This window comes from Chaetodon auriga, chromosome 19, assembly GCF_051107435.1.
Source record: "Chaetodon auriga isolate fChaAug3 chromosome 19, fChaAug3.hap1, whole genome shotgun sequence".
NCBI lineage: Eukaryota > Metazoa > Chordata > Actinopteri > Chaetodontiformes > Chaetodontidae > Chaetodon > Chaetodon auriga.
Window position 1 is genome coordinate 18,616,407 of NC_135092.1, and position 27,310 is coordinate 18,643,716.

The window sequence follows — 27,310 nt, forward strand, 5'->3', positions numbered from 1 at the left end:
AGAAGTGTTCTCTTCACAGATGAATCCCAGTTTTCAATGTACTGGGCAGATGGAAGCCAGCATGTATGGTGTCGTGTGAGTGAGCAGTTTGCTAATACAAACGTTAGTGGCCCATGGTGGAGGTGGGGTTATGGTACAGGCAGACATTGCTTACAGACGCACACACAGGTGCATTTTACTGATAGCAATTTGAATGCACAGAGACACCATGACGAGATCCTAAGGCACACTGCTGTGCTATTCATTCACTGCTATCGCCTCATGTTGCAGCATGACAATGTGTGTGCACGGATCCTTGCAGCATGGGGCAAGGATCTGTACACAATCTGTACACAATTCCTGGAAGCTGAAAACATCCCAGTTCTTGCATGGCCTGGATTCTCACCAGACACGTCATCCACTGAGCATGTTTGGGATGCTCTGGATCGGCGTGACAGCGTGTTTCAGTCCCTGCCAATATCAGTCAGCCACTGAGGAGTGGACCAACATTCCACAGACCACAATCAACAACCTGCTCAACTCTATACAAAGGAGACTGTTGCAATGAGGCAAATGGTGGTCACACCTGACACTGACGCATGTTTAGCTTCTGTCATGTGAAATCTGTAGTTCAGTACCTAATGAATGTCCTTTTTTAAAAGATAAAACTGCACATTTTAGAGTGGCGTTTTGTGGTGACCAGCCCGAGGCACACCTGTGCAGCAATCATGCTGTTTAATCAGCATCTTGATTTGCCACACCTGACAGGTGGAGGGAGTATGTTGGCAAAGGAGAAGCACTCAGTAACACAGATTTGAACAAGATTTGAGAGCATTAAGCCTTTTGCTTACATACAAAATGTCTCAGATCTTTAACTTCAACTGGTGAAAAATGAGAGCAGAAACAAAAGTGGCACAGTTAAAGTCTGAAGCAGCAGTCAGTGATTAGATTCTAAAAACAGAAACCTTGTGTCTGAGTTCCACAGCTGAAGTTTGTTTAAATGACTGACAAAAATACCGAGCTTTAGATTGCGACTCCAAGTTGCACAGTGGTGTTTGGAAGAAACCAAGACCTAATGTTGTTGTGGCTGCCACTGTGCCATTCATGATTTACAGACACTTCAAAAACATCACTTCTGTTCTGACACCTCGTCTGTCACCCATCACCAGTTCTATCCGAGCTCCCAGGTGAAATCATTATCGGTATATTTTCCAGTTCTGGTTGATTCACGTCACCTCTGCTGCGTTTAATCTGTGAACAGAACAACACAGCAGCACAGCTCTCAGGGACTGTGGTACAGATGCACTGTTTGCTTCGTGGGCTTCTTAGACAGATGGGGGGTTATTAAGAGTGCAATCTCAGCATGAACAAGAAAGGCATAATTTATCCTTAAGTGTGTTATGTTGGCCTACAGCAGTGACAATAGCAGGTGGCGAGCAAGGATTACATAATGTGTGCAAGTGCAAGAGAGAAATGTGAAGGTTCACAGGAAGGTAACGAGAGAAAAGGTGTAAACCACCAATAGAATGACTTAAAACATGAAACAGAGGGGCAAACAACATGCACTCCCAGCCTCTTTTTGCTATGCATTTCTGCTGCATGCGGCTCTGGTTTCTTTCTTTCTGATGACAATGCGTTCTCGATTGCCTTGGCACAGTTTCTACAACAGTTTGAATGTGCAAAACTCTTTATCAAAGAGCCAAAATGCACTGAAAAGAACTGGCAAACATTTCTTGAAATATGCATGCATTTTCCATAAAGTATAAGCAGCAAACAAAAGACACTCACACAGCTCTGGCGAAAGCTCGCATTTCAAACAAACGACTGAAATATATGAGCAAGTCTGATGAAGCACATCCAAAATATGTTAAAGCTGAATTTCTGATTGTTGATTCTCATCAATACAAAATCACAACGCATTTAAAAACATATTATGAAATTCTTAATGAAGGAAGCATAACTGGAACTTATGCTCATCTTACTGACTTGTTTACGAAAATGTAAAGCTGTTAATTCAGCCTGTTTTACATATCCGAAAGAACATATTTATACAAGAAGTTTGCAAAAAGTCTGACTCACCTAATCCTTTTCATTGCTCTGTAATAATGAATGAAAAACGACATCTGTCACAAAAGCTTTTGCATCATATTTGCGCTTATTTTCATGCAGGCTGTCATCATTCAAGGAAGGACTGTAACAATTTAATCCAATAGAAATTTGAATTCTTTCATCCAACATTCAATTCACCATAAGCTCTTTGAAGACAATGAGTCTCTCACACACACACATGTGAGCATCACTCCAATATCTAATTCAAAATGACGGCAGTTTCAAGGGGAAACCTTTTTAAAAGAATATTTTTCCGTTCCAGAATTTTGGACCGTTGATGCAGTGACACTGCAAGTTCAAGTGCTGCAGTCTCAGCTCTCTGCTGGTTCTGCCTTCATGAAAGAAACCAGAGACACTTCATTAAATACATCACCTCTTGGGTTTACACGCAGTCCTTTCTCTGAATTTTGATTTTGAAACTTTTGTGCATGGAAAACATCAAGGCTACATGTCTGGAATGGTAGAGGAGAAGAAAGCCGTAGGTCTGTCCATATAAATCCTTTGTCAACCACGATAAACACTGGTGAGCCAAGCATGAGCCGTCATCAAACACCAGGGCAATGTAGTTTAAGGTCAGCTCAAAAACTAGAATATGGGAGCCTGCACAGTAACAGATGATCAAATTTTCACACAGCCTTTAATCCAGTGAAGGATGCAAGTACATACACAAGTTTCATTTAAATGACAGTGAGACACTACAATAGGTGAATCACCAGGATACTAACATGTAAAACCAGATAGCAGAGTGAAAGACATCTGGTGCTCTGTTTTTCGAATGCACAAATGTAAGTTATTTTATACCAATGAATAAAGAGGAGTTTGATCTAGTTTTCCAAGGGTGCAACGCCGTCCTTTAAAATAACTGAAGCTACCAGAGTGAAGCTGGAAAGGATCTAGGTGAATCACAATCGGCTAAATAAAAGAGAAAGATCGAGGAGGACAGAACTGCTGCAGGTATCCTGAGACTACAGAATGGAAATAAATCCTCTGCAAAGCACAGGAACCTTGAATGCAACTTTCTTCCCACGAAAACATGTAGCTGGTGCTCTTGTCAAAATGGCTTTGGCCCACCAAATGCCTGCAAAGAAACAAGAATGGCTTTTAATTATAGGGGCATTGGAGACACCTGTCCAAGACACCAATTTGGTGTCTCGTTAGATACAAACAAAGGGCACTTTAAAAAGTCCATTGATGGAATCAAAGGAAAAGTCTTCAATACAGCTTGATAAGCAGTATTTATTGCTGTTTTAGATGGCACTAACACACCATCACGGCTCCTCAACATCAAGAGAGTTCAAAGTCTGGGTCAGTTTGCATCCTCCATTGCAGTCAAGTGTAGCACTGCCTCCACAACTCCTACTCACCAGCAATATGACTCAAAATCTACTATTAAGTCAAGGCTTGAAAGTCAAAGGTGACTGGAGTTCACTGTGAAGAGGCTACAAAATGGAAATTAAGGCTTTCTTCTATTGACCTGCTTGAATCCCTTGTTTTCTGTTGCCTCTCAGGTACAATCCTTTCATTTTGCTCCAGGCATTCAGTTTGTTCTCGGCTCTGTTTTTAGGATTCTTTTAATCAGGCCATGTCATCACAGAAACACAGGGACACAATGTTACTTGCAGACAGTCCTTTTTCACATTTAGTTTTCACAGTCCAGCTCTTATTCTGAGAACATAGCAAACTAATAGTTGATATGTTGGCCCGCATCGACGTTTAGCAGCACACGGATTAAAAGAAATTTGGTAATTGGAGAGAACAGCAGCTGGTTTGTCCCGAGGCTCAACCTGCTGTCTCTCTCTCTAAGTGTGTCTTTCAGTGTGTGTGTGTGTGTACTTGTACTTGCTACATAGTGAGAACAGGAACATGTTTTTAACCAACAGACTGAGGACATTTTGGCCACTCCTCATAGCTTCAAAGGGCTGTTTTAAGGTTCAGACGTGGTTTTAGGAGTTAGGAGAAAATTAGGTTTAGGTTATGGTTGAGGTAAGGTTTAGATGTGGTTAAAATTATGGTAATGGTCCAGGGAGTATGCCAGTGAGGGTCCTCACAAATGTGCAAGAACTTATGTTTGTGTGTCTACTGGATGACTTCCAGGGACAAAATTCATGATACCGGCTAAGTGGGGACGGACAGCTTGTGTCCAAATGTGACTCAGTAGTTAAGATGAGGGTAAATGTTCGCTGTAGTGGTTAGTTAGGGAATAAAATGCTCATGTAATGTCCCCAAAAGTCAATCCCACCCCATGTACTGGGCTCTGCTGCTCCACTGCAACTGTGTGAGAGTAGATTTTGTGTGTGTGTTTGTGTGTGAGTGGGACTTCTAACAAGCCAATCAACCTGACTGCAAGCAGGTGTGCCAGCTGACACAGCAGGAGGGAACCAACTCAGCCCTCCAAACACAACATATGGCAGCACAGCGATCACATTTATTGCCATTATATGATTTTAAATCTTCCCCCCTCTAATGGCCGAGCACAAATTCAGATATTGGTCTGTATTTCAGACACTGCATTTTGGATGTATTTTGAATTTTATAAAATTCTACTTCTGCTATTCGCTGCAAAGTCTGTTTCTTGCTGAAATCTAACCTCTAAAACATGATCTAATCTGTCTCACACAGAATACACTGTGTGCTTTTCCTTTATGGTTTTGTCAAGCCTGTGACAATTACCTGAACTTTTAAGTTCCTGTATTTCAAAATCCAAAGTAAAACCAGACACAGATGTAGAGCAACAACTTACTCGATAGACAAACTGAGAGACTGCTGAGTTTCTTTTACTTATTATAACCCAAGTGGTGCTTGGCTCACTCGATCTGTGTGACCTTGTATCGATTCTTTTATCAGAATAATGGAGAGTCACAACATTTCCCTCTACAACTTCAATAGTATTTTATACCATGCTGTTTAGATTGAAAACAAATGTTGTAAGGGAGGCGTGCATGTCACTCTGTTGTCATTCTATCATGTTTTTCTGTGAAACCGATCGAGTTGTCAGTTGCCTGGGTTGTGTCTGCACGCCTCCTGTGTGCTTGGCAAGTCTAGTGACAGTGATTCATAAGAGCTTGAACGCATTCATATGTAGAGCATTGATCCTTGATCGTTTCCTCACCTGACCGAGGGCTGCAGATTAAATTTTAATTGATGGCCAGGAGCTACAGCACTGCTCAGGCTTCATATTTGCGCTGTGGGTGTGGAAAGCAGCAGCAGCTGCACAGACGTTTCCTTCTTTTTCCAGCTTGCTCCATTATGCTGTAGACTGGTTGACACAGCATTTCCAGTCGTATCTCCATGCTGCTACAGCGCATTTAAAACTGCCGTCTCTTTGAGCTTGCTACAGTGAAGTCCAAGAGTAAATGATGGTTGTCAGCAGCAGTGTGACATCCTCTATAGCGATAAAGGCTGCGCAATCTCACCTCAACTCAAATTAAATTAAGATTTCCAAACTCTCGTTTATTTGTGCATTTGAATTGGACAACTAAAACTGCCAGGCAGTCTCATGGCATTTACTTGCTTGCATGGCATTTCCGGAAAGCTCTGAGAGGAAGTTCAATCACCGACTCTGCATGTGGGCTTACCTTGTGGCCTTTTGCGGCTTTGCTTTGTATGAGCAGAAAACAAGATGAAGCTCCCATCAGCAGCGCAACGAATCCAGGGGCTCTAAATCTGTCAAAGCTGCATCAGAGCATTCTGGTGTAGCCAGCAGCATGCAGACAGGCAGGATTTATAACTTGCTATTTAAATGGACGCGTCTCTTCCTGAGTGCTTCTTCAGTGGGTTATGATGAGGGCACACCACATTGCTCTGTTGCCTTTCCCAATTCAGTTTCTATCTCTGACAGTTTAAATGTGTCCTGCAATATTGCTTGTATCGCATGAATCAGGGGCAAATATTAAAGCAGTCGTGATTTGTCGGGGATATTAAGCCAAAAATCAAGTTATTTACTCTAAAAATTGACAGACGGCTCCTGAAGAACGGCACTGGCTGGAACAAGAGCGAGTGAGAATGATGCTTTAAGATTTAGATATGTGGAAAACAGTGTGCATTGAGCAGCACGTTTCTGATCCACTGACTGTCACATCATATTACCCTGAGCTTGGCCTCAAGTCAGTGCTCAGTCTACATCGTCCAGCCAAGCTACTGTAATACACTTTTTGTGTTTAGTAGGAAAAGCAAAGGGTATAGCTAATAAAATAAATCAAGGCTGCAACCCCATTGTTGTTGTCAGAAGCCAGTCCAGTTTGCCAGCATGCACAATAGCAGGTTCCTGGAACTCACATCATTTAGATGTGTGGGTAGCACAGCCAAAATTAATGTGATTAGCTACACCTGTGTTTGGCAAGTCCTCCATGAGAAAGGTCTTTTCAACAGCTTAATGCTTGAGCAAGGTGGAAGTAAATAGAAGAGGCTGAAGCGTCAACAGAAAGGAAGAAATCTTATGCTGTCGAGCCCCCGCTGATTGTGTTTTTATCCAAAAACGATCATATGCAGGTCATCTGCACAAAATATGTGGATGTGGTCCACATAAAAGCAACTCCTTGAAATGAAAATATGTAAATTGAATCAGATGGGTATTTCAGTGAGAAAACGATGTTCCAAACTTCTAAATCAGACTCCTGCAAAAGTCTGGATAGGTGAGCTGGGAGGCTGGAATCCATATTCTGTGGGAGTCGTAGATGCAGAGACGTGTTGGCGAGTCAATATTAACTTCATAGCACTCGTGTGATACCCGTGAACAGAACCTAACATATTCTGAGAAAAGTTAAATTTATAAACTCGCCAACATCCATTTTCTTCAGATTAGGCTCCAAACGCAGTCGGCTGGGTAGATCAGCGAGGCAGCCTACATACGCTCACGTCTTCTGTGTTCGCGCTTCACTCAGGAACCCATGTTGGATCACATCCTCTCCCATTTTTTCCTGTTGCTCACTTCATTGTCTTCTCTTGCTGGAACAGGAAAGCAGAAATTTCAAAGTAAATGTTTGTGTTGCGTTGCCCCCAACCTTGAAATATGGATCTAATACCATTGGGTTTTAGCCTTTTTATATGTGCTCTATCAAAACCTGACAGCAGGACGCTGTAGCAGCTGGAGAAAGGTGAGGTTTATTGTCATATTGCGGACCACGGCTATTGATGCAGGGGGGTGAAATGCTAATATTGTGCAGCTATTGATTGTAGTCAGCCACTAATTTGTAAAACACATGAGGGAGCAGAGCAGCATGGCTATAAGTATATGCAAACACGATGTGGCCACGCTTGTCATTGTCGTTGGATTAGAGCATCTAGCTGCTATCTAATGGGAACACTCCTAATCTTTTATGAACACAGTGAAACACACTTAACCATGACACCGTGCTTTCTTGGACACCAGCATAAGTGCATGCATACACAAGCCCAATGAATACATGATCTATTTTCTCTTTTCCCTATTCATTTGAGCTTTAATGAAATGTGCTTGATTACATAACTGCCCTACAATCGTCGGTAGTAATGCAAAGAGAGCAGACTAACCTAATCATACCCTTTTATTTGGTTTAAAAAAAGGATTTTCTCACTTCAAGATAGAAACACTTATCAAAACCAAGCACTGCTTATGTATCTGTTTTGAGTGAAAATGTGGAGTGCAAAGTGAAAGCGACAGTGTGTCATAAGTAGATTTAAAGAACATTGTAATCAGGCTCTTTCATTTTCAGGTTTTAATTTCAAAACAATATTTGCTCAGCCTCGCTGAGTTTCAGGCAGGTTCTCTTCCAGCAAACGGTTTTGCGAGCTGCTGAAAAAAATCCTCTTACACAACACTGAAGATGTTTGTGTGCAGAGGTGCTGAGCAGCTACTCGAAACTGGCACAGGTAAACTGCAGGTGACCCAGTAATGCAGCTCCCTGACCCTCCCAGGTGTGTATTTTTTAATACCTAGTTACAGAGATTTTTTCTCCCACTAGGAATGTTGTCATTTTATTAAATGATCATGTTGTCTTTAAGATGGATGCAGTAAATGTAAAACATGTAAAAAAAGACTGTCTTCTCGCAAAAAAAGTCAGCTTCTTGCAGATGTTTTTAATATCTGCAACATGCAACATGGCGTGCCAAAGCCACGTACATGGAGGTCCACATCAGCAGTTAGGCTACCAGCAGAGACCCACCTCATCTCATGGCCTCCTCTCTAGTTGTATTTTGCCTATATCACAAGTGCCTTGATAGCAGGGATATTGTGGTTAGGGTCCAAGATGTTCACAAAGTTCCTGAAGACGTCGTCTTCAGTGATAGAAAATGTCTGAACATTCTGCACTGTCATATCCGCCAAGGCCTCGTCCAGCCTTTTCTGTCCGGCCATCCGAACAAAGAGAATCAGGTCCATATTTAAAGGCCATGCAAACCCTGACAGGTGTTTCCAGTTATCTGAATAGAGCTCTGCTCAGATTGAAGGTAACTAGAGCTATGCTGCAGGTGCACCTTTTTCAGAGACATTTTGGCTTGTGGCAGGATGAAAGCACAGGTGTAACTGACATAAATGGGCTCTCTGCTCCATTTAAGTGATCCAGTTCTAGGATGCTTGAATTGCGCCTGGGCAACCATTAATGGGGACCACCAGCCACATCCAGAAGAGGGCTGCCACCATTATCCCTGAGTGAGTGCGATGCAGGTGCCTTGGCCTGGTGCCACAAGTCAAGGCAGCAGAAGCAGGCACCGTGGCCATATGAGGCAGCAGCGGTGGCACGTGGGAGAAGTTAGCCTTTAGGGTTTTAACTAAGTTTAGTTTGTTTGTTTTGTGTTATTTTAAATGCAATGACACTGCTATTAAACAGACAAGCTCACCTGCTTACTTCTTAAGCGGCTTTACTGCAATCTCAATTATCGCCACTAGATGGCAGTAGCCACCGCCAAACGTCGAACTGGTGCCGTTGCTTTGAGACGAGAAAAACGTGTCTGAACGTCGGACCTTTACAAGGATGGAGAACAGCTTTGAAACAGCTCAGTTTGTAGGTAATAACTCTTGTCTTGTCTCTTGTCTCTCACACAACCTTCCAGTATGGTATTTTATGTTAACATACAGTTCCATATTTTCTACACAACAGGACGGTGGGAAAGCGAGTTAGCTAAGTTAAGCTAACATGCTAATCTAACGGTTAGTTTTCTGGGAAAGTTGTCAGCTTAGCTTTGTTGCTTTTGTTGTCCTTATTTGTTCAAGGAATTGTTGAATAATCTTGCTTAAAAGTAGTCGGTCTTTTGTTATTTAATTAGCTGCAAGTTTTATCTAATTTCTCAGTTCAGAGTGTGATATTTTTGGTTGCATGTGCGTTGTATATCATTTCTATTTGGCCCAGTTTGTGCCTCTCATGTACTGTATTCAGGTCACAGAGGTGACCGTGTATAATGGTGATGAATTACTGTTTATGTACCTGCTCTGCAGCAAACCACGGCACAGTTGGGAGAATGGAGAGGTGTTATGTCTGAATTCATCTCGAGGACTATCCATTTGGTCTGGTTCCAGTATCCAAATAGGCACATAACAGCTGAAGCATATCATCATTCAGCATTTGAAACATGGTGTCGGGCACATAGATGTCTTTAGATGGTGGAGCTGTTTGTGAAAGAGAAAGCTCTTGAAGTGCACAGCCAGTGAAAACTGGCAGGGCACGTTGCATAAAAAAATATTCTATATCAGAAAGAAGTCCGTACTGCCTTGCGAGGACATTAGGTTAATCCTGTCATCTCTTTCCAATTAAAGCCGCTGTATTTAACAAGTATCCTCCTCTCTGCATAGGTTTGTGTATGATAACTGAACACCAAAGCGTTCAAACCAGTGAAATGTTTTCTGGAACATCTGTGGCTTTCTGCTGCTTTTGCAGATGTTGTCCACGATGGTCACAGATGCTCCATAAAGCTCCAGAAAACATTTCTTGGGGTGTAACGTTAATGCTATACTATGCTCTCTAAGACGCTGCAACATCTTAAAGAGATTCTGTAAATGTAATTCTGACATGTACATTATATAAATACTCAAAAACTGGCAAAATATACCAAAGGCTGATGAAATCGGCATTATCTTTATATTATATTTCTAACGTAAGGTCTGATCATTACCCAGTAGAGCCTGCCAGCTGGGGAATGCGAGTAGGCTGTTGTGAGGGAAAAGGCTGTTTGTGTATGTATTCACCTTGTCTGCTACTCCACACAGCAGCACCTGCAAAATATCGATTGACAGCAGAATATGTACTTGTCACAACCCTGATTGATAAATCAGCAAGGCCATGAAAAAAAAATCCATATAATTTATATCACATCAGCTTGTTGTCCTTGGATCTGTCTGTCAGCCAGATTCAGTGCGTTCTGTCAGAGACCTGCTTGAGGAGTGCAGTGCATGGCTAAACTTGAGTTGTGTTTTTATGGCATTGGCCTTGCCAGTGATTTGTGCGTGCGTCTGTTATTTCTTTCCTCACTTTCTATTGTTGTAGATGCCGAACAGCTATGTTGGTTCAGAGATTAACGCCACAAGAGTAAAAGAGCTCATGTGAAGGAAATGAAGCTCGGCACACCAAACAAAACTGCGGCAGTCAAAAGGCTTTCTTGCCTCTCTGTCTCTTGTCTCTCGTGCCGATCTCTCTCATAAGTCTAAAGCGTGTGTGGAACTGATCCTGGATTGCTTAATTAAATCAACATCAGGATGAAAAACCTGTCTGTAAAGAAGCTTTGCTAGATGGAAAGCACTGTGTGCTTGACCTGCTCCTGTCCACACAGCGTGACTGTAAGCTGATCAGACAGATGCCGTATGCGCGAGCTGTATCTGCGTGTGTTTGTGCATTAATGTGTCTTTGCACTTTTGACTTAGTCTAATGGGAAAATGACGAGGCTACCTGGGAAAGGAAGCAGTAAGACAAAATGATCAAAGAGACACGGCTGACAAACTTGATGTGCACGTTACATTTTGCACACTCATGTCCAGTGTACATGCATGCTAATTCCACCGTATTATAAATGAGATCAGATACAGGACAAAAATTGTCAGTGCGATGTATGAATAATATACTGTACATCTCGTATTCGCTGTGAAACTCTGCATGACTGATGAGTCTCTGAAAGCACACTGATCGTTTTATATTCTGTTTCTGACACCAGATGAAAGCCTCCGGATTCAAAGTTGCTACCACAAACACTTCAGAACGAGCTGCATAAAATAGACAGGAGTTTGTCTCATTTGTCATCATTTTTTAAAGTATACCATATCTTTCAGAGCTTTCTTAGCTGCTTTTCATCAAGCATGGATATATACATATACTAGCATGCTGTGTGTCATGTGACGAGACACATTGCTGGCTCTTAGCAGCGAGAGTGGTAATGTACTGTACCATCAGAACAGCACACTCTGACCCACAAACTGCTTCACTCATTGGCCTCTAGCTGAGCTCCAGACCATCGGCACAGCTCACAACAGGTGATCTTGGTCTCCACAGAGATGTTGCAGTGGATGTTCGAAGTGTTTGAGTTTACCCATCAGAAATGTGTTTTCTTTCCGTGTGCAGTGTGAAGGGAGAAGTACCTGAGATGCTAATAAGCTATGCTTCACCAAACAGATCTGTAATGAAACTCTTGGATCACGCTCTGCGTTGATGGATGCGCTCGCAGTGTCTCTGTAACAGTAACCCATGTGTGAGGATTGATGGATTGCATTTCCCTTGTGAAAAAGCATATGTATTGCTTTTCTGAGATTTATGTCACGTCATCAGTGGAGAAGTGGGAGAATCCAATTTGTGCCTGTCTCTGTTGCTTTACATTTATCCTTTCTTCACCTGACACCCACAGAATGATTGAGGTGAAGAAAGCATGCGGTAGTCATTACGTCTGCTGTGGCACATCATGTTAAGACAAGAGTCTTTGCATTCGCTGAACACAGCTGTTATTTGCAGGAGTTCAAAAGCAATTCTTTCACATGGATGAAGGGCCCATTAAACAAAAATCCTTAGTGTCCTCTCTCTCCAGCTCACTCCATCCCTCTTTTTAAGGCCATCACTATCAAACTGCTAACTTTCTGTCTGTGATGCTTCTTCCTCCTCTCCAGATGTGCGGTGTCCGTCGAGGCACTGGATGTCACGTGGTCACTCCTATGAAGAGCAAACTGCGTGGAACCCAAAGTACTGTGTGGTTGCCGACCGTCAGATGCTGCTTCTGAATGAGGAGGAGGTGGTGAGAGCAGACCGTCCCGTCTCTTGTCTGTCATGTCCTTCTGTGTCACCATTGTCTTGCTGTTCGTTTTCCTTCACTTTGCTTCTGCTTTTTTGGTCTTCTCCATCCACCTATAGGTGTCTTTGTACAGTATGCCTGTTGATAACAAATTTCAGAACAAAAATGCTGTATCATCAGATATCAGTAAAAGCCTTAGAGATAACAGTATCAGTTGGGCTTTAATGATAATAGCTTCCCATGGAGAAACACGAGCTCCTGAGTGAATCCTGTGTTGTGTGAGAATTCATTCTGCATTTAAATTCATCCCACAGCGGAGACCACGAGTAGTCAGGTTATGCAGAGCAAGTTGCTCTTTGCCTCCGTTGTTTTGATTAGTGTCACACCGGATTATGCAAGTTTCTGTGAGATTAGAGGTGCTGTTGTTCGGAACAAATCAGGAGTCAGCAGGGTAATCTGAATTACACTGTTCAGTCTGCAGCATCCTGTGTCTGTTTGACAGCTTTGTGTGAGCTCATTGGTCATTCTCCACACCTACACAGGTGTTTTAACCTGTTTTGGCTTCTTGGGTGTCTTCTCAGGACTGTAGATAAATGCCAGGATCGGCCAATGTACATGATACAGCTGCAATTTAATGAACTGTAATGTTGAATTATTTCCCAGCTCAGCCAGTTTCCATTAATCCGATCAAAAAGAGGTCGACCTCACAGTGCAGACCATGAGGAATGTGCAGTGGAACAGTCAGAAAATGTACCGTGTTGTAGTTTGTTGCAGTTCCAGGTTGCACCACTGTGTGGCCTTGCTTTCTTTCGAGGTAGTGACTGATCAATTATTGATTGATGTGGTTAATGATCAGGTCATTGCTGACACATCTTCTGTCATACAGCCTGAACTTGAGTCACCTATCCCCCGCTGTGCTGTTGATTGAGAGGAGCGACCTCTGCCTGGCTCGGCCGCCTCATGTAATTCCTCACACACCTCTGCCCAACTTCAACCTGAGCCCATTCATTCCAGCATTTTGCCCACAAGTTTCTCCCGTTTCTGCGTGCACCTCCTGCCGTGGGTGCTAATAACTCACGCACATTAGTCTGGCCAGCTGCATGCGCACATGAATGCCGCAATAATAATGTTTGATGTTTGATTTCATTTCAGAAGCCATTTCTTTTGCAGCGGATGTGTAAAGTAAAAAGTCCCAGGGCATGGCATGACGTGGATTTTCAACTCTTGCCACTATCTGGGAACCATCAGTAACAAATTAAATTATAGCTGCCGCAGGGAAATTCTCAAGCCCTCCTCTGTAATTTTTAAGGTTTCAGCACAGCAGCTGGGACAGAACGCGGCCCCTCTTAGGGAATACAGCATCCTGCGCAGCAACACAGGAGTTGATTACACTGATTCTCAGACATGAATGCACTGTTTCAAAGTCACAAAAGCACCCGGACAAGGTTTAGTTATTGGATTTGCCAGACATTTTTGCATTACTGCTGGAGCTGGGGAGAAAATTGTGTCTTCGGTTTTTCTTTGTCTGCAAGTACTGAAGTATGCTGCGCTGAAATAGAGCAATAATTGCAGGGAGGAATTATTTAAATCGACCCCTTGGCAGCCTTTCCACCACACTGCTTTTTGTTTCGCAGCAGCAAAGAACAACAGCTTTTAAACGCATCCGTCGAGAGACCCGGAGTGAAAGGTCACCTGTAACAATGCACACACTTCTGAAGGACGTGTTCGTTATGGCACCGTGCTCCTCGTGCATCCTGTGTTCCTGTAGGTGTTCCTCCATGTTTGTGAGCGTGGATTCATCAACAGTCAGAAGTCAGAGAAAATGATTCAGATGAAGCCTTCACCATGCTGTGAAGACATCCATTTGTTCCTGTTAGGCATGTAATGCAATGCATCTCCAAACACACAATACATAATGCAACAGGTCCGAGAAGAGAGCCGGGCCTGTTTGAAATACACTTAAATAATTCAGATTTAGCCCCAAATTAAAACAGAACAAACACGACAGTGAACAGAAATGTGTAAGGCTCAGAAGTGAGAGGAAAGAAAAATCATTGTGCAAGAACACTTTGAGTCCCTGCTCAAAAGTTTTGATTAATTGTTGGCTGTGAAGGAGTTTTTGCTGTAGGGCTTTTAGTAAACAGTCACTCGTTTTTCTGCCTTTTGTTTTAGCCCATTTTGTCGCGGTAATTTTTGTTGGATTCTTTTCTGTCTCCTTCTCTTCAGCCATGTCTGTCTCTGTTTCTCACTCATGCTTTCCTTGTAAAAAACAATAGACTTGATGCACAGTCACAGCAAACAGCAAACTGATGGCAAGATTGTCTTTTGAATATCATAGTTTGCAATGCATTTGATGCAGCAACACGTTTCAAACCAGTTGGGACAGGAGCAACTAAAGACTGAGAAAGATGTGGAACGCTCCAGAAACACCTGTTTGGATCATTCCACAGGTGAACAGGTTCATTGGTAACAGGTGAGAGTATCATGATTGGGTATGAAAGGGGCATCCTGGGAAGGCTCAGTCGTTCACAAGCGAGGATGGAGCGAGGTTCACTACTTTGTTTGATTGGGTAAAGGAGATTTACATGTTTTGTTTTTATTTCCGTTTTAAACAGCTTACCAACTTTTTGGGGATCAGGGTTGCAATAAATGATTGTCTTATTTGCCAAGGGTAATTAGGTCCTTAGCCATTTGCACAGCGAGCATGACATTTCCCGAGTCAGAAGACAAATGATGCTTCCACAAACACAAACAGAGCCAACAAGGAGGAGTTCAGAGAGTGAATGCAAAGCTGTGAGACGGAATAACGACCTCAGCAGCAAATGAGGTGTGTTTCTTGTCGCTGCAGTGTGAAAGTCAAAAAACTGAGAGAAAGGTGTGAGTAGTTTCTAGAGTCTGCACTTCTCTCATGTTGACCTTCATGATGCGAAGCCTTCCTCTGTTCCTCAGGCCCGTGCAGCGCGCTGTAAGAACGAGCCATCAAATTCAGCTCGTTACTCTCATCTACGTTTCTAACTGTCCACATGACTGCCAGCAGAAGGGGCTCGTGATTAAAGACAATACGTTTTTTATGCCAGTGATTCCCGCGGAATTGAGGGTACTTGAAGGGGCCGTACAAGTGTTTAAATTTAGCCTCAATTCAAGTGGGCTTTGCCATTTGTTTTACCGCTCCCTCTCAATCAAATCAGTGCTTATTTCCATGGCAAAGGCGATTATCCTGATTGAATTAGCAGAGACTGAGAAGATATTTGCAATATTTTCCTCCGTTAACCGTTTCACAGAAAAATTAGTTTCATACATCAAAACAGCTGCAGTTTAACATTTAAAACTGTAGCTTGTGTTTTATTGTTTTGTGTCCTCTCAGACATGCAGGTAACGCTCACCCATCAAATACATTATCGCTTAGTCACAAGTGAATAATTGGATGAGTGGGTGAATGAATGGATTATTAAATGGTTAAATACTGTAATAAAGCAACAGAACAGTCTAGAACAGCGTTCCTGGACACCATACACCCTGACCCTGACTCTGCTGTTTATATCTCCATCTCATGGGACTCTAATTACAGCTCACATTGCTCAGTCACTGTGGCTCAGACCACTTGACGTTGTCTTTATGTCATGGGGAGCTGTCCTTAAACCCAGGTCCCACGGGCCAAGTAAAGAGGTGACTCACAGAGACGATCAAGAGGCACAGAGAGATAAACATGGAAGCAGAGGGTCAGAGAAAACGACACAGACAGGGTACCGCATTGAGTTGAGAGGTGTGAGGATGCTCGATAAGCCATTATCGCCCGTCTTGGAGGACATCGGGCCCTTTCCCTCTTTCCTTTCACTCACCGCTCTCTCACCACGGCCATGCCTTCTCCTTTGTCCGTTTAATCTCTTGGAGCCAAACGTTTGGTATGCGAGCTATAGGAAGATATGGGCTGACACAGACTGATGCGCTGCTAATGTCTGTTCTGCTTCATCCAGTGACTCGTCATTTATCAGAAGCTCTGCAGCTATTGTGCGCTATTGGCCCAACACGGCATTAAACATGGTGATCAGAATAAGCACAACAACATAGATAAGGAGCCTGGGTGACTATTGTAGTTCTAGCAGACACCATTTTTCTTCTTGTTAGTTTTCATTCTCCCTCTGTGTGCTATCTGCTCTTTGTGCCTGCGCTTTATCTGCGCCTTTTGTTGAATTTACTCAGCCTTTTATCTGCCTTGAAACTCTCGCGCTGTGTCTCTGTCTCCTTCTCCCTCTCAGATCCGTCCCTTGTTTTTGCAGGAGAGGCGCTCCGCGTCGTCCAGGGTCCATCTCCTGCGACGCACCATCAGCGTTCCAGTGGAAACACAGTTCCCAGAATTCCACAGCCAGCTGTCCACTGAGAGCGGTGAGTAGCCCGAGGACATACCTCTGCAGTGATCAGGACGCATCACACACACACACACACACACAGACACACACACACACTCACACTCACACACACCCATCCACACACTGGGAATACTTTAATTGCTTTTTTGAAACCACTTAATTAAATTGGAATGATTAATAGCCTAGAAATCATATATTTAACACTTGTTCAACATGGTTATGGACATATAAAAGTATAATTTAGATTCAGACTCGGGAGACTGAGCAGAAGTTGGTGCTTTTTTCTGCCTCTTCTTCTATGTCCAAGGCTGCTGAAAGTCAAAGAGACGCTGGTGTGCAGATGCTCGTTTTAAACACAGGTCAGATGAGCTGTGTAACTCAAGAGAAGCACTCCTTCTTCTTCTCTGCTTCTCAGTGACATAACCAGTCAAACACTTACACAGTGAGTGAGCCTGTCATTGCTCACACGCCTGGGTGGGCTTGTGAAATCGCTGATACTCTTCTACCTCGTATCCACTAGATGGAGAGCTTGCTGCTTCTTAGCCCTGCACTGCACCTACAATGCTTCACCCTCACCACTAAGACGGACTGTGAAAAACGTTTCACCCTCTTTCAAACTGCAGGTTCCATGATGCCCTTTACAACAACATAATCCCTGTGATATAGTAGCTTTACTTTCCAGACATGCTGCTGTATGCACTTATGTCCATGGACAAGATGGAGCAGCTCGGGAAAAGCCGGTGAAGCCTGCGGGTGTGTCTTTAAGGATGAATCCTTAGAATCAGTCAAAATGAGACTCTAGGTGGCACTGAGGTTTGACATTTAAGCATTTGTATCCCGCAGTTACCGCTGCTGGGCTGTTAGCTGGCATGCAGCCTGATGTGACCCGCCATTAAATCAGAGGGTGCAGCGGTTGTTTAGTTGAAGTGCTTTGTCATGATGCGATTACTTTATCTTGCAGTGTTGTACAGAGCGTTACGTTTCATAAAATGTAGTAATTCCCTGAGGTGTTGTTGTCCTCCATCCCTCAGATTGTTACTGGACGATGTTGTTGTGTAATTTCTTGCATCCTAATGCTGTGTGAGCACTGTTTAACAAAGACATTTGCATGGCTCTGAGTGACTTTAGTGAAGCTTTGTGCTGGGATCAGAATCATACTTTCTGCAGACCCCTCTTCTTCTTCTTTTCTTTCTCTTTCCCTACCTTTACCACTAGAGGGAGCCTTTTACTTCACTGTCAGCAATAAACACATAACTTCAGGACACTTCAAAGCATTTGCAGATGTATTTCTTAATCACTCATGATAAAACATACTGAGATGAATATTCTCTTCAGGTAGTAGTTTCCTTTATTTAAAGCATCGAGTCATGCTGTGTGATACAGCTTTGTTTTGGACACTTCTCTCTTTCCATCACACCCTGGATCTCCCAGTTGAGGTCACATTCTTGCTGAGAGTACGATGAGGGCTAGACGTTGAGACGAGCAGCAGCTTATGTCTCCTCAAAACTGTGGCTGCTACTCAGCATTCTCTGCATAGCACATATTTGGCTTTAAAAACACAGAGACTTTTTTTTTTATGCTGTGATTCAGTGCTGAATCAGGAACACACACACACTCCATTAAAAAGCAGAGAGAGGAGTTTTGTGCATCCAGTTCTTTAATCCGTTTTCACTGACACAAGTGATGACATGATGATGAGAAAAGAGCGTAAAATGCATCATTACAGTGCATCTATGATTAGCTTGATTTTGTTTATCTGAGAAGAGACAGAGGCTGAAAGAGTAAACACAGTCTGCCAGCTTGTTCGCTAATTACAGGGTACCTTTGCAACTCTGCCAGTGGCGTTTGAAACTTTCCCATGATGATGTAAGACCATTTCTGAATTGCTGATTCAGATTTCCATAGTCAGGCTAGACTTTTCTGCATGTTAGCTAGAATACATGAATATTTTACTGTAGTGGCTATTATGTCAGCCATTTAAACATGATTTCATGCTTTAAGCTGTTCTGTCACCTTTGAGGTATTTAGTCAAATTAATAGTTCACAAATTAACACTGGCATGAAACTAGACTTCACATGATTTGAATTCAGACGTCACCAGCAGTGAAAAATAACACTTACAGGTCAGAAGCAGCATTAAATGGCGACAGAGATGCCAGTGGACAAAAATAATCTGATACTTGTTAATAAGGGGAGCGTGACTCAGACTTTAAATGAGTGTTTGAAATGTGTTTGTGAATCATCTCTTTTGATGAAAACGATCCAAAACACAGTTATCGTTTAGAGGCAGCATCCGATATGCAGTAGAAGTGAGGAAGTGGAATATCAGGCAGATATGTGCATTGTTGTTAGCATCAGTGCTGGGTGAGATACTGCTAGAACTTCATTAAAACACACTTAACGGGCTCGCCGACAAATTAATATTTCACATTAGGGCTGTGTGATGTGAAGATATACTGTGTATATCATCGTTTGTTTCATTGTGTCGCAAATCACACTCTTTACGGAGATGTTTTCCGCCATTTGGACGGCGCTTTTTGTTCTTCTGCAGGCCACGCGTGCATGCCAAGACAAAACCAGGAGCTTGTACCTGAAAGAGAGGCTTCTTCTGCTGCATGGACGTGGTTTGGATACGAAGTGAATCACGTCAAACAGCACAGAGAGAGTCTACAGATGAGAACACCTTGCATTTGGTATTTTATATACCAATGTTTATGTGGCCTGCATTTATTTTTGTTTGCTGCTGCAATTCAAACAGTTCTTCTTTTAAGGACAACTTGCTTTTATATTTTTGACCATATTCACATTTTAGGCCTGCATTTATTTTGCAGCTGTAGCTGGAAGAGTTTTCTATTTACCTTTTCAATTTATACATTGACGCTTTACATTTTGTTACGTGCTTGATTTAAAGTTTGCACAAAGGCTCAAAAGAAGAGGAGAAAAATAATCAGATATGAGCACATACATTTCACTTGTCAAGTATATGCTTCAGAACGTAATAAGAAATATTCATGTGGTCGTTTTATATAAGCTATTCATTGAATTTGCAGGAAATGTGCTGTATCGTCATTTGCATCGTTATCTGGATATGAACAGATCTGCATCGGGATGGGAGACTTTGGGCATGCTGCACAGCCCCGTGTCACACGAACACAAACCAAGCGTTTGCCTCTTTGAGTAGCGTATTGTCAGAAGGGTTGTTGTCAGGTTTATCCCTGAAAACCACACAGTGAAACACGTTGTAGTCCCCTCTTCATCGTCTAACCTTTAAAGTTGCATTCGTACGTGTGTGCAGTATGTGTGTGTGCACCTGTATGGTTTTCAAATCACGCTCTCCATCGCAACATTACAAACACTCACACGTTCTATGTTTTACTAAATTATTCATCGGCGTGGGCCCCACCTGCGCTTGTCCTTGTGTAACACAGGCTCTAAATAAGCAGGGAGATGAATAAAAACTACTCTTAGATGAATAGGAATCCACAGCAAATCAGAGCGCGCTCTCATCTCGTCTCATCCTCCGACTGAATAGTGTGCGGCTGCCTCCTCTGTTCTTTTGAACTCGTCGAGGTTTTGGCACAAACATGCCAGAGATGGGGAGCGCTGCTACGCTCCCACCAGAACAACTATGCTTAATTTTACTGAGGTGAAAGTTTTTTCTTCCTGGATGCTGCTTTGGGAAAGTTCTCATCTCGGTTCTTTAAAGATGCCGGGGCATATGCTGCCCTATTTTCCAGCTTTTACTTTCTCTATAAATATTTTCACTGAAGCTGTAACACTTTCGATAGGATTAAATACAAATAGATAACTGACCAAAGGCTGGGGGATGATTTTTACGTGCCTCGTAGCAAAGTACGGCCTCAGGTGGATTTTAAGTATCTTAACATTCCCTGTGATGGTTTTAATTTGACAAAATCCAACTCTCCCCTGAGTTTGTAATTATAATTAGCTCTCAGAATGGTATTTGTTTTCTTTATGCCAGTCACTCCAGTGCATCCTGCCAGACTGGTTTGCCTTGTCAATGTCTTGTCTTATAGTTTCAATAAAGAAAAACTCAATATATCCCAAATATGGAATAATTTATCAAGAGCCTGGGATAGTCATCCCCACCAGGCTTAAGCCTTAAGGAGAGGATCATGTGTTTGGTCACATGTGTGCATGTATCCATCTGTCTGCTAATCTCTCACACTGCTGGACCAATCATCTTACGTTTGCAGTGTACATTTATGACTGTATGCTTGAGGAGCTTGCGTGGTTGTGGTGATTCACCTCTTTATTAACAGCTCTGAACACTGACAAAGCAAAAGACATTTCCAGTAGTCACCCAGACTAAAAACTAAGCTTACTTTGTCTGCAACACTTTGGCCTTTAAAAGCTTTTCCTACATCTGTGTAAGCAAACTTACACAATGCTATGCTATACGAAAAAACGTTCATTCCAAACACTCGGTGCATCTGGCAGTTGTGGCGGCGTTGCAGTAGGTGCTTCACAATCTGTTGCCTCACATGTTTCACCTTCCTGTCTCAGCCAGACTCACCTGGCAGAGATCTGCATTCTATTGAGCGCATTGTTGTAGCTGAGATTAAAATGTTTTCAAGGTAAAGGTCGCCTCAGCTCCATTCTGCCATGTTACACTGCTGAAAGGACAAGAGCGACAGGAGTGGCATGTGAGCGAGTTGTGCAATTACTGAGCGAGAAACAGGTGAATATAAGCAAGGACACAGTTATAAATAACGTCTTAAATGACTGTCTGTATGCATCCATCCCCACTATGGTCGCAGCCGAATTTCAGTTTCCTCTGACAAAAGTTTCCTCTAAGTGTTGCTTTTATATTACTGTAGATTGAATATCTCCAGGTTTTGGGGGCACGTTGAGTTTGAGACATCACTTTGAGCTCTGACAAAGTGTGACGAGCATGTTTTCACACTATATTTTACATTTCAGAGACTAAACTATTTTTAATGAAAATAATCGTTAGTGGCAGCCCTAATGTTCTCGCCGCACAAGCTGTTAATTCAGGTCGGCTTAAGCAGCATGTGCTGCTCCTCGTGCCAAATTGAAATGAGAGTAGAAACCTGGTCTGGTTTTTGAGTTCACCCATTGTTAACGCTCAGGCTTCGCTGCCATATAAGTTCCTTAATTCTTCTGGCATGTTAATGTTTTCCAAACTGGTGTTACAGAAGTTCCCTTTATGATGAGAAAAACATATGATGAGAGTGTAAAATTGATCAAAGTGGAAACATTCAGCACTACCACAACCCTCTCCACCCATATCTCTCTTCCCACCACCACAATGTGGAAAGTGCTCCTCTCTCTCTCTCTCCTCCTCTTCCCGTTCTGTGCTCTGTTATGCTCTCTCTCTCTCTCTCTCTCTCTCGCTCTCTCTCTCTCTCTGCTCTCCAGAGACGGGCTCATTCAGACAGATGTAACACAGCGGTAGAAGCCTGAGCTGAGCTGGCAGGCTGCAGGGGCCAGACCAGCGCCAGCAGCTCCGACTGGAGAACAGCAGAGAGCAGACGGCAGCGGCAGCAGACATAAAACAGCACTTGTAGTAACAGTTTCAGTAGTTGCAGTTCAGTTGCAGAGCCGACTTTGCCTCGGGATATGGGCGTGTTGATCTCGGCGCTCGTCACCCTGTGAATTTAACATGGACCCCGACAGCAGCACCCATCCAGAGGCACAGCATGGTGAGTGTGAGATTTGAGGCGGCAGGGTGGGAGGAAAGGATGAGAAACGATGGGAGTGATACTGTGGAAAAAGTTGAAGAGCGTGTTGGTCACATGGTTTTCCCGTTAGCTTGCTACTATGACTAGGCTCTCCATTTGGCTCTTAAACTGTTGACTGGGGCCTCTGTGGTCATATGAATAGGACTTCATTCTGCTCCTTTGGGTAGGGGGTTAAGGGCTGAGGGGTGTTACATGGCAGTGTAATGAAATCAACAGCCTGCTAATCACATTTGACTCTAATGACCTTTTCGTGATTGCTTTAACAGGATTCTGTGGTTTTTTTTTTTTGTTTTTTTTTTGGATTTGCCATAGCCGTGAAAGTTCAAGATTGTATGCCGAGTGATGTCTCTGCCATGTCTCCTGTCCGTCTTCTGTCCGCCCGCTTTGGAAGCTCTGCCCTCGTCCTTTGAACGGAGTGATTAACTGAAGCGGCGAGATAATTTGACGGTTACGTGAATCTGTGTATGTGTCTGCCGTGTGGCGGTTGCAGCATGTGGGTGTTTGTGTTAGAGACAGCGCGGCACGAAAGAATGAAAGTGGGAGAGTGAAAGAGAAGGGGAGACAGACAGAAAAAGAGTTATGTACACAAATAAATCCAGGGGGATCTGGACTGCACTGTAGGCAGTGAGAGTGCTCTCTCTTCTCTTCCCCCTCATTTTCCGCTGCCTCTTGTTCTCTGCACTGCTCCAAATGTTAGAGCCTAAACTAGATAGTTAAAAGGCAGAAAAAGTGGTGTGTTATTAACTGGGCCAGAAAAGACGATGTTTTGTCTTCATGGCCGATGGGAAGGACTCTGCTGTGCTGCTGATGAAGAATGTGGTTAACAGAATGAGTCAACAGAGAACATATTTCCAAGAGACCATAGTTTCTCTTCGCCAGCGTCTAAGCCACATCGCTTTATGCGCTGGGCCGCCTGCCACGACAGAGACGGAGAGACAAAGAAAAGGGAAAGAAAACTGCGCAGACGAAACCTCACCACCTTCATCCATCTCTTGAGACGTGAAACTTCTGTTAACAATCTAACCCAAATATGTGAGAACCATTGAGCTCCTTCTCACCTTCACAGTGCTGTTTCCCAGCATTAAACGGCAGCTTTGTGCACTGATCGACTGCTGTCTCCTCTCCAGTCAGCCGGCCTCCCTCAGTGCACATACAAGAGGGAATATAAATAGAAAAGTGAGAGTAGAAAGGGCAATAATCTGATATCATCCGATTACATTCTCACCTCGGGCTTGCAAGCCTCAGGAAGCGTGAACTCTTCCTGAGGCTCGTAGGCATCAATTTACACTCGCTCGCGCACAAACACATGCAGGCGCACAGACATCACTGGAAGAGCAGATCCTTGCTGTGAATTTTTATTTGCATGTTTTTTTTGTTTTTTTTTTCATATATTACACATTGCTGTTTTACATAAAAGTAAATGCTGATCTGCTGTCTGCATCTGGCTGACTATTACAGCACAGGCAGCTACTTCCTGTCTATATGGACTGAAAGCAAATGATTGCTGATGCTTGACATTCTTCCTACTATAGATAATAGTCCGAATGGTATTGCTGCCAGACAGGCTCATATAAAAGATGTCACTTGAATAATTCAAAGAATAGTCTCATATATGACCTCAATCTGCATCTTTAGCTGTATTACACACGTCCAGAGCTGTAGTGCACGTAACAGTTCTCTCAGGAATAAGATGGGAATCCCACTACAAGAATTTCTCTTCAAAGAAGCCGCGCCTTTGTCAGGCCTCAAAATGAGCATATAGGAACAGACAGAGATGAGAGGAAGTTCGAGGGAGGGAAGTAAAGAGGGAGAGGCAGAGAAAAGTCCTTATCCATGGCCTTCATTGACATGTAAATAGGTCTGCGTGTTTTTGTCCTAGTTGAGAAAGGTTGAATGGCTGCTCATGTACCGGAGGAGAAAACACCAGCACCGTTTTCTTTCTGTGTGTGTTTATACAGAACTTTTATTAGACAGGGAGCTTAAACCAGTTGAAATTGCTTCTCTTTCGCTATAAGCTATTTTTGTGAAAAACAAGGGGCTTTTCTCTCATTTTCCATTTTGAGGTGAATTAGGGTTTCTGACTGCACTCCTAAAATTCCCAGATTTCATCCAGATGAAAGTGCGGTCTTGTGGGTGAAAGTGCCGCAGGGCTTTGTCTTGAAGAATGTTCAGCTTTTAATAACAGATTTATTCTTGCTTGTGTTGTCATGTGCTAAAATCTAAGCAGACATCGGGGTGGTGTGTAAATTTAGCAACTGGGCTGTCAGCTTATAAGTTTTAATATAGTTTTAAGAGAGGAAGTGCTATCTTGCACCAGGCCTCATGGTTAAGTCAAGCTCATTCTGGTGTGCAGCAGACTTTGTTCACTGTGTGAGGATGTGGCCTCGGCAGATGAGTATTGTTTAAAGGGTTTGGAGACAGATAGAAAACATGTTTACTCTGTCCTGTTCTCCAGCTGTAAGCATGTTTGGGCCTGTAGGTCTGTGTGGTGTGTGCATGTGTTTCCATACTTGCATGTTTTGCAAAAAAAAAAAGTCTGGATTTAAACCATGGGTGGAAAGACATTTTGGCAAAGTAAGGCGATTCTAGCCTGTCCCATTTCTTTTAACGGCTGTTTCAGGGTTTTGGGGACTTGGGTCTGAGGGCTGGCCACAAACTCCTGAGAAAAATATCTGGCATTTAAACGTGCTAATGTTCGACCTTCTTTGCTAGCTAGATACTGGCTTAGTTTATGAGTCCGTTGCTGTGCGCTGTGTCCCCTTTCACATTAAATGTAGTCATTAGACTCAGTGTTGATATTAAAAATCACTGCTCTAAACTTGCAATAACCGTTTTTCACTTTCTTGTAGCTCTGTTTTTGGTCTCTACCAACTCCTGAGGGAAATATCTGTCTCATTAGCAGTTAAACGCTCCACTATGTTCATCAGATAGTCACTAACTTTTGTCTGTCTGCTCTTTGGTGCTGAGCAGGTAGTGTATCGTAGGTGTTTGTGGCCGTAAACAACACTATGAGAGAGGTGACAATCAGCCTAAACAGTGAGGTTGTTGGCCGGACAGCTGTTGCACTACAGAGACCCCTTTCACACGGTCACGTTGTTTTCACATTGTCACGTCATACGTTGTTATTATAGAAATACTGAGCCGCTTAAATGAAGTAAAGCACCGTACCATTTACCTTTCAACAGCTGAAATCAAAAAGGGCTGCGGTGGAGGAAAACATCCCATCTGCAGCAACTCAGTTACAGAAGTTTTGCATGAACTGTCATCGTTGTGTTTCTTTATGATACCTTCCTGGCCAGCGGCCGGTAAGAGCAAAGCATGTCAGTCAGACTGTGTGTTGATTGTGTACTAATGTCAGTTCTGATTTCTGGATATTAATGCATCTGGAAACTTTAGTACACTATCTCACGCTGTCGTCTAACCAGAGCAGCTTTAAGTTAATGTTCCACCGTCATTCTTTCCTAATAGGGTTCTGGCCCTGCTGCTCTGACATTATCAACATTTAGAATATATGAACGCGTGAAAAGAAGAAGGCATGCTGCTTGTCATCCTCGTGCAGAAGTCAAGGCATGAGGCACTGGATTAGTTCAGGTTGAAACAAAGATCAGGAGTAATATGATAATAACAGACTGCGTGTGATGGCACAGACTAAACTAGATTAGCTCTGATGGACTTTTAATCTGTGGGTTAGATGTTGTTTTAAGATGAAAATCAAACATTACCTTTACATCTTTAAATCAACTGGTTTTCCACCTCTCATCTGTACTGAACTGCGAGCTTATTTGAGAATACTCTGTCACTCTTAAGACCTGGTATCTTGCATCTAAATCCAGTTGCAACTGATTGCATTTCACACTTGGCTCTGAGACTCCCCTCAAATGCATCTCAAGTGGCTGCTTGTGGTGGGATTTTGGCTCCATTCTTTTATTTAACTTTACTATCTGTGGGGAAAACTGTGAAACCATGTTTCTGAAGACAGGGACGAAAAAAACCCCACAGATCCCACACACTTGCGCTCAGCCTTGCAGCCGCATGAGAGGATGGCGGTGGCTGTTTGTGTAATGATAGTACAGCAGCAAAAAGCTAAAAATGAGAAAGAACAAGCTGGAAGCAAAGGAGGCATGAAAAAGCAGAAGGACACAGAGAGATGACCTCGGTGGTCTATGTTTGGTAGCTTTGTGGAGGTATATATATTTACTACTAACTCGACTAGGTGGTCCCTCAAGGAGGTCAAGGACGCATGTGTGTGGACACTACAGCACATATTTGGGTAAATGCATCCCTGTGTTCAAACATAGCTGGAACAATCAGGTCCTGACGTCTCCTCAGTACATTTCAGGGTGCTTTCACTCCTGTATTTCGAGCTGTCTGCTGTGATCAGCATAGGTGTCCTGCAACTTTAAGAGCCAGCTACCGGTAATATTGTCAGAATAAAAAGCATTAGCGTGATGGCACTATTCAGAAAGCCTCTGCGCCTCCTACACAGTTGCCTTTTGGCCGATTTATGCCGAAAACTAAGGAGGAGAACTAAAGTCAAGAACAAAACTTTTCATTGGCACAATTGTGTTTGTCCTCTCCAAAGCAAATCAAACCAATCCCAGATTACAAGTGACTGCTTGGTTTGAGTTTGAAGTCATCTTGTTGTTCTTTGTAATTTATGATTGCGTGATTTGTGATGGAGACAGTCAGAGGACCAAGACGTCTGTCTCCAGAGTGGCAATCTGCTGAGTGTGATGTTCTCTTTCTTTTGTCTCTTGTAGTGCATAATTTGACTGCTTATGGTGCACAACAATCGACAAATGGATTCAAATTAGTTAGCCCTATCTCTTTTTATCTGGCTCTTTTTTAGACTGTTTTTATAAGGATGCTATTTAAATGTCCGTAACATCAAACTGAAAGTCTGTCCCGAGACCTAAAAGCGATACAACAACCAGTTCTTGCTTGTAATCTGAC

The 27,310-nt window shown here is 43.0% G+C and overlaps 1 protein-coding gene across 5 annotated transcripts in view; it reads left to right on the top strand.

Annotated features, from left to right (window-relative positions):
* The window catches only part of LOC143338142 (disabled homolog 2-interacting protein-like), a 146,383-nt gene that overhangs the window by 2,462 nt on the left and 116,611 nt on the right, over positions 1–27,310 (top strand). For 3 of the 5 annotated variants that reach the window (XM_076758323.1, XM_076758325.1, XM_076758324.1), the window contains exons 2-3: positions 12,143–12,267; positions 16,542–16,647. In XM_076758323.1, the coding sequence (XP_076614438.1) occupies positions 12,143–12,267; positions 16,542–16,647 (231 nt within the window). Of the gene's footprint in view, positions 1–12,142; positions 12,268–16,541; positions 16,648–22,032; positions 22,319–27,310 lie in introns of those variants that run through there. The other 2 variants (XM_076758329.1, XM_076758330.1) reach the window with 2 other exon arrangements.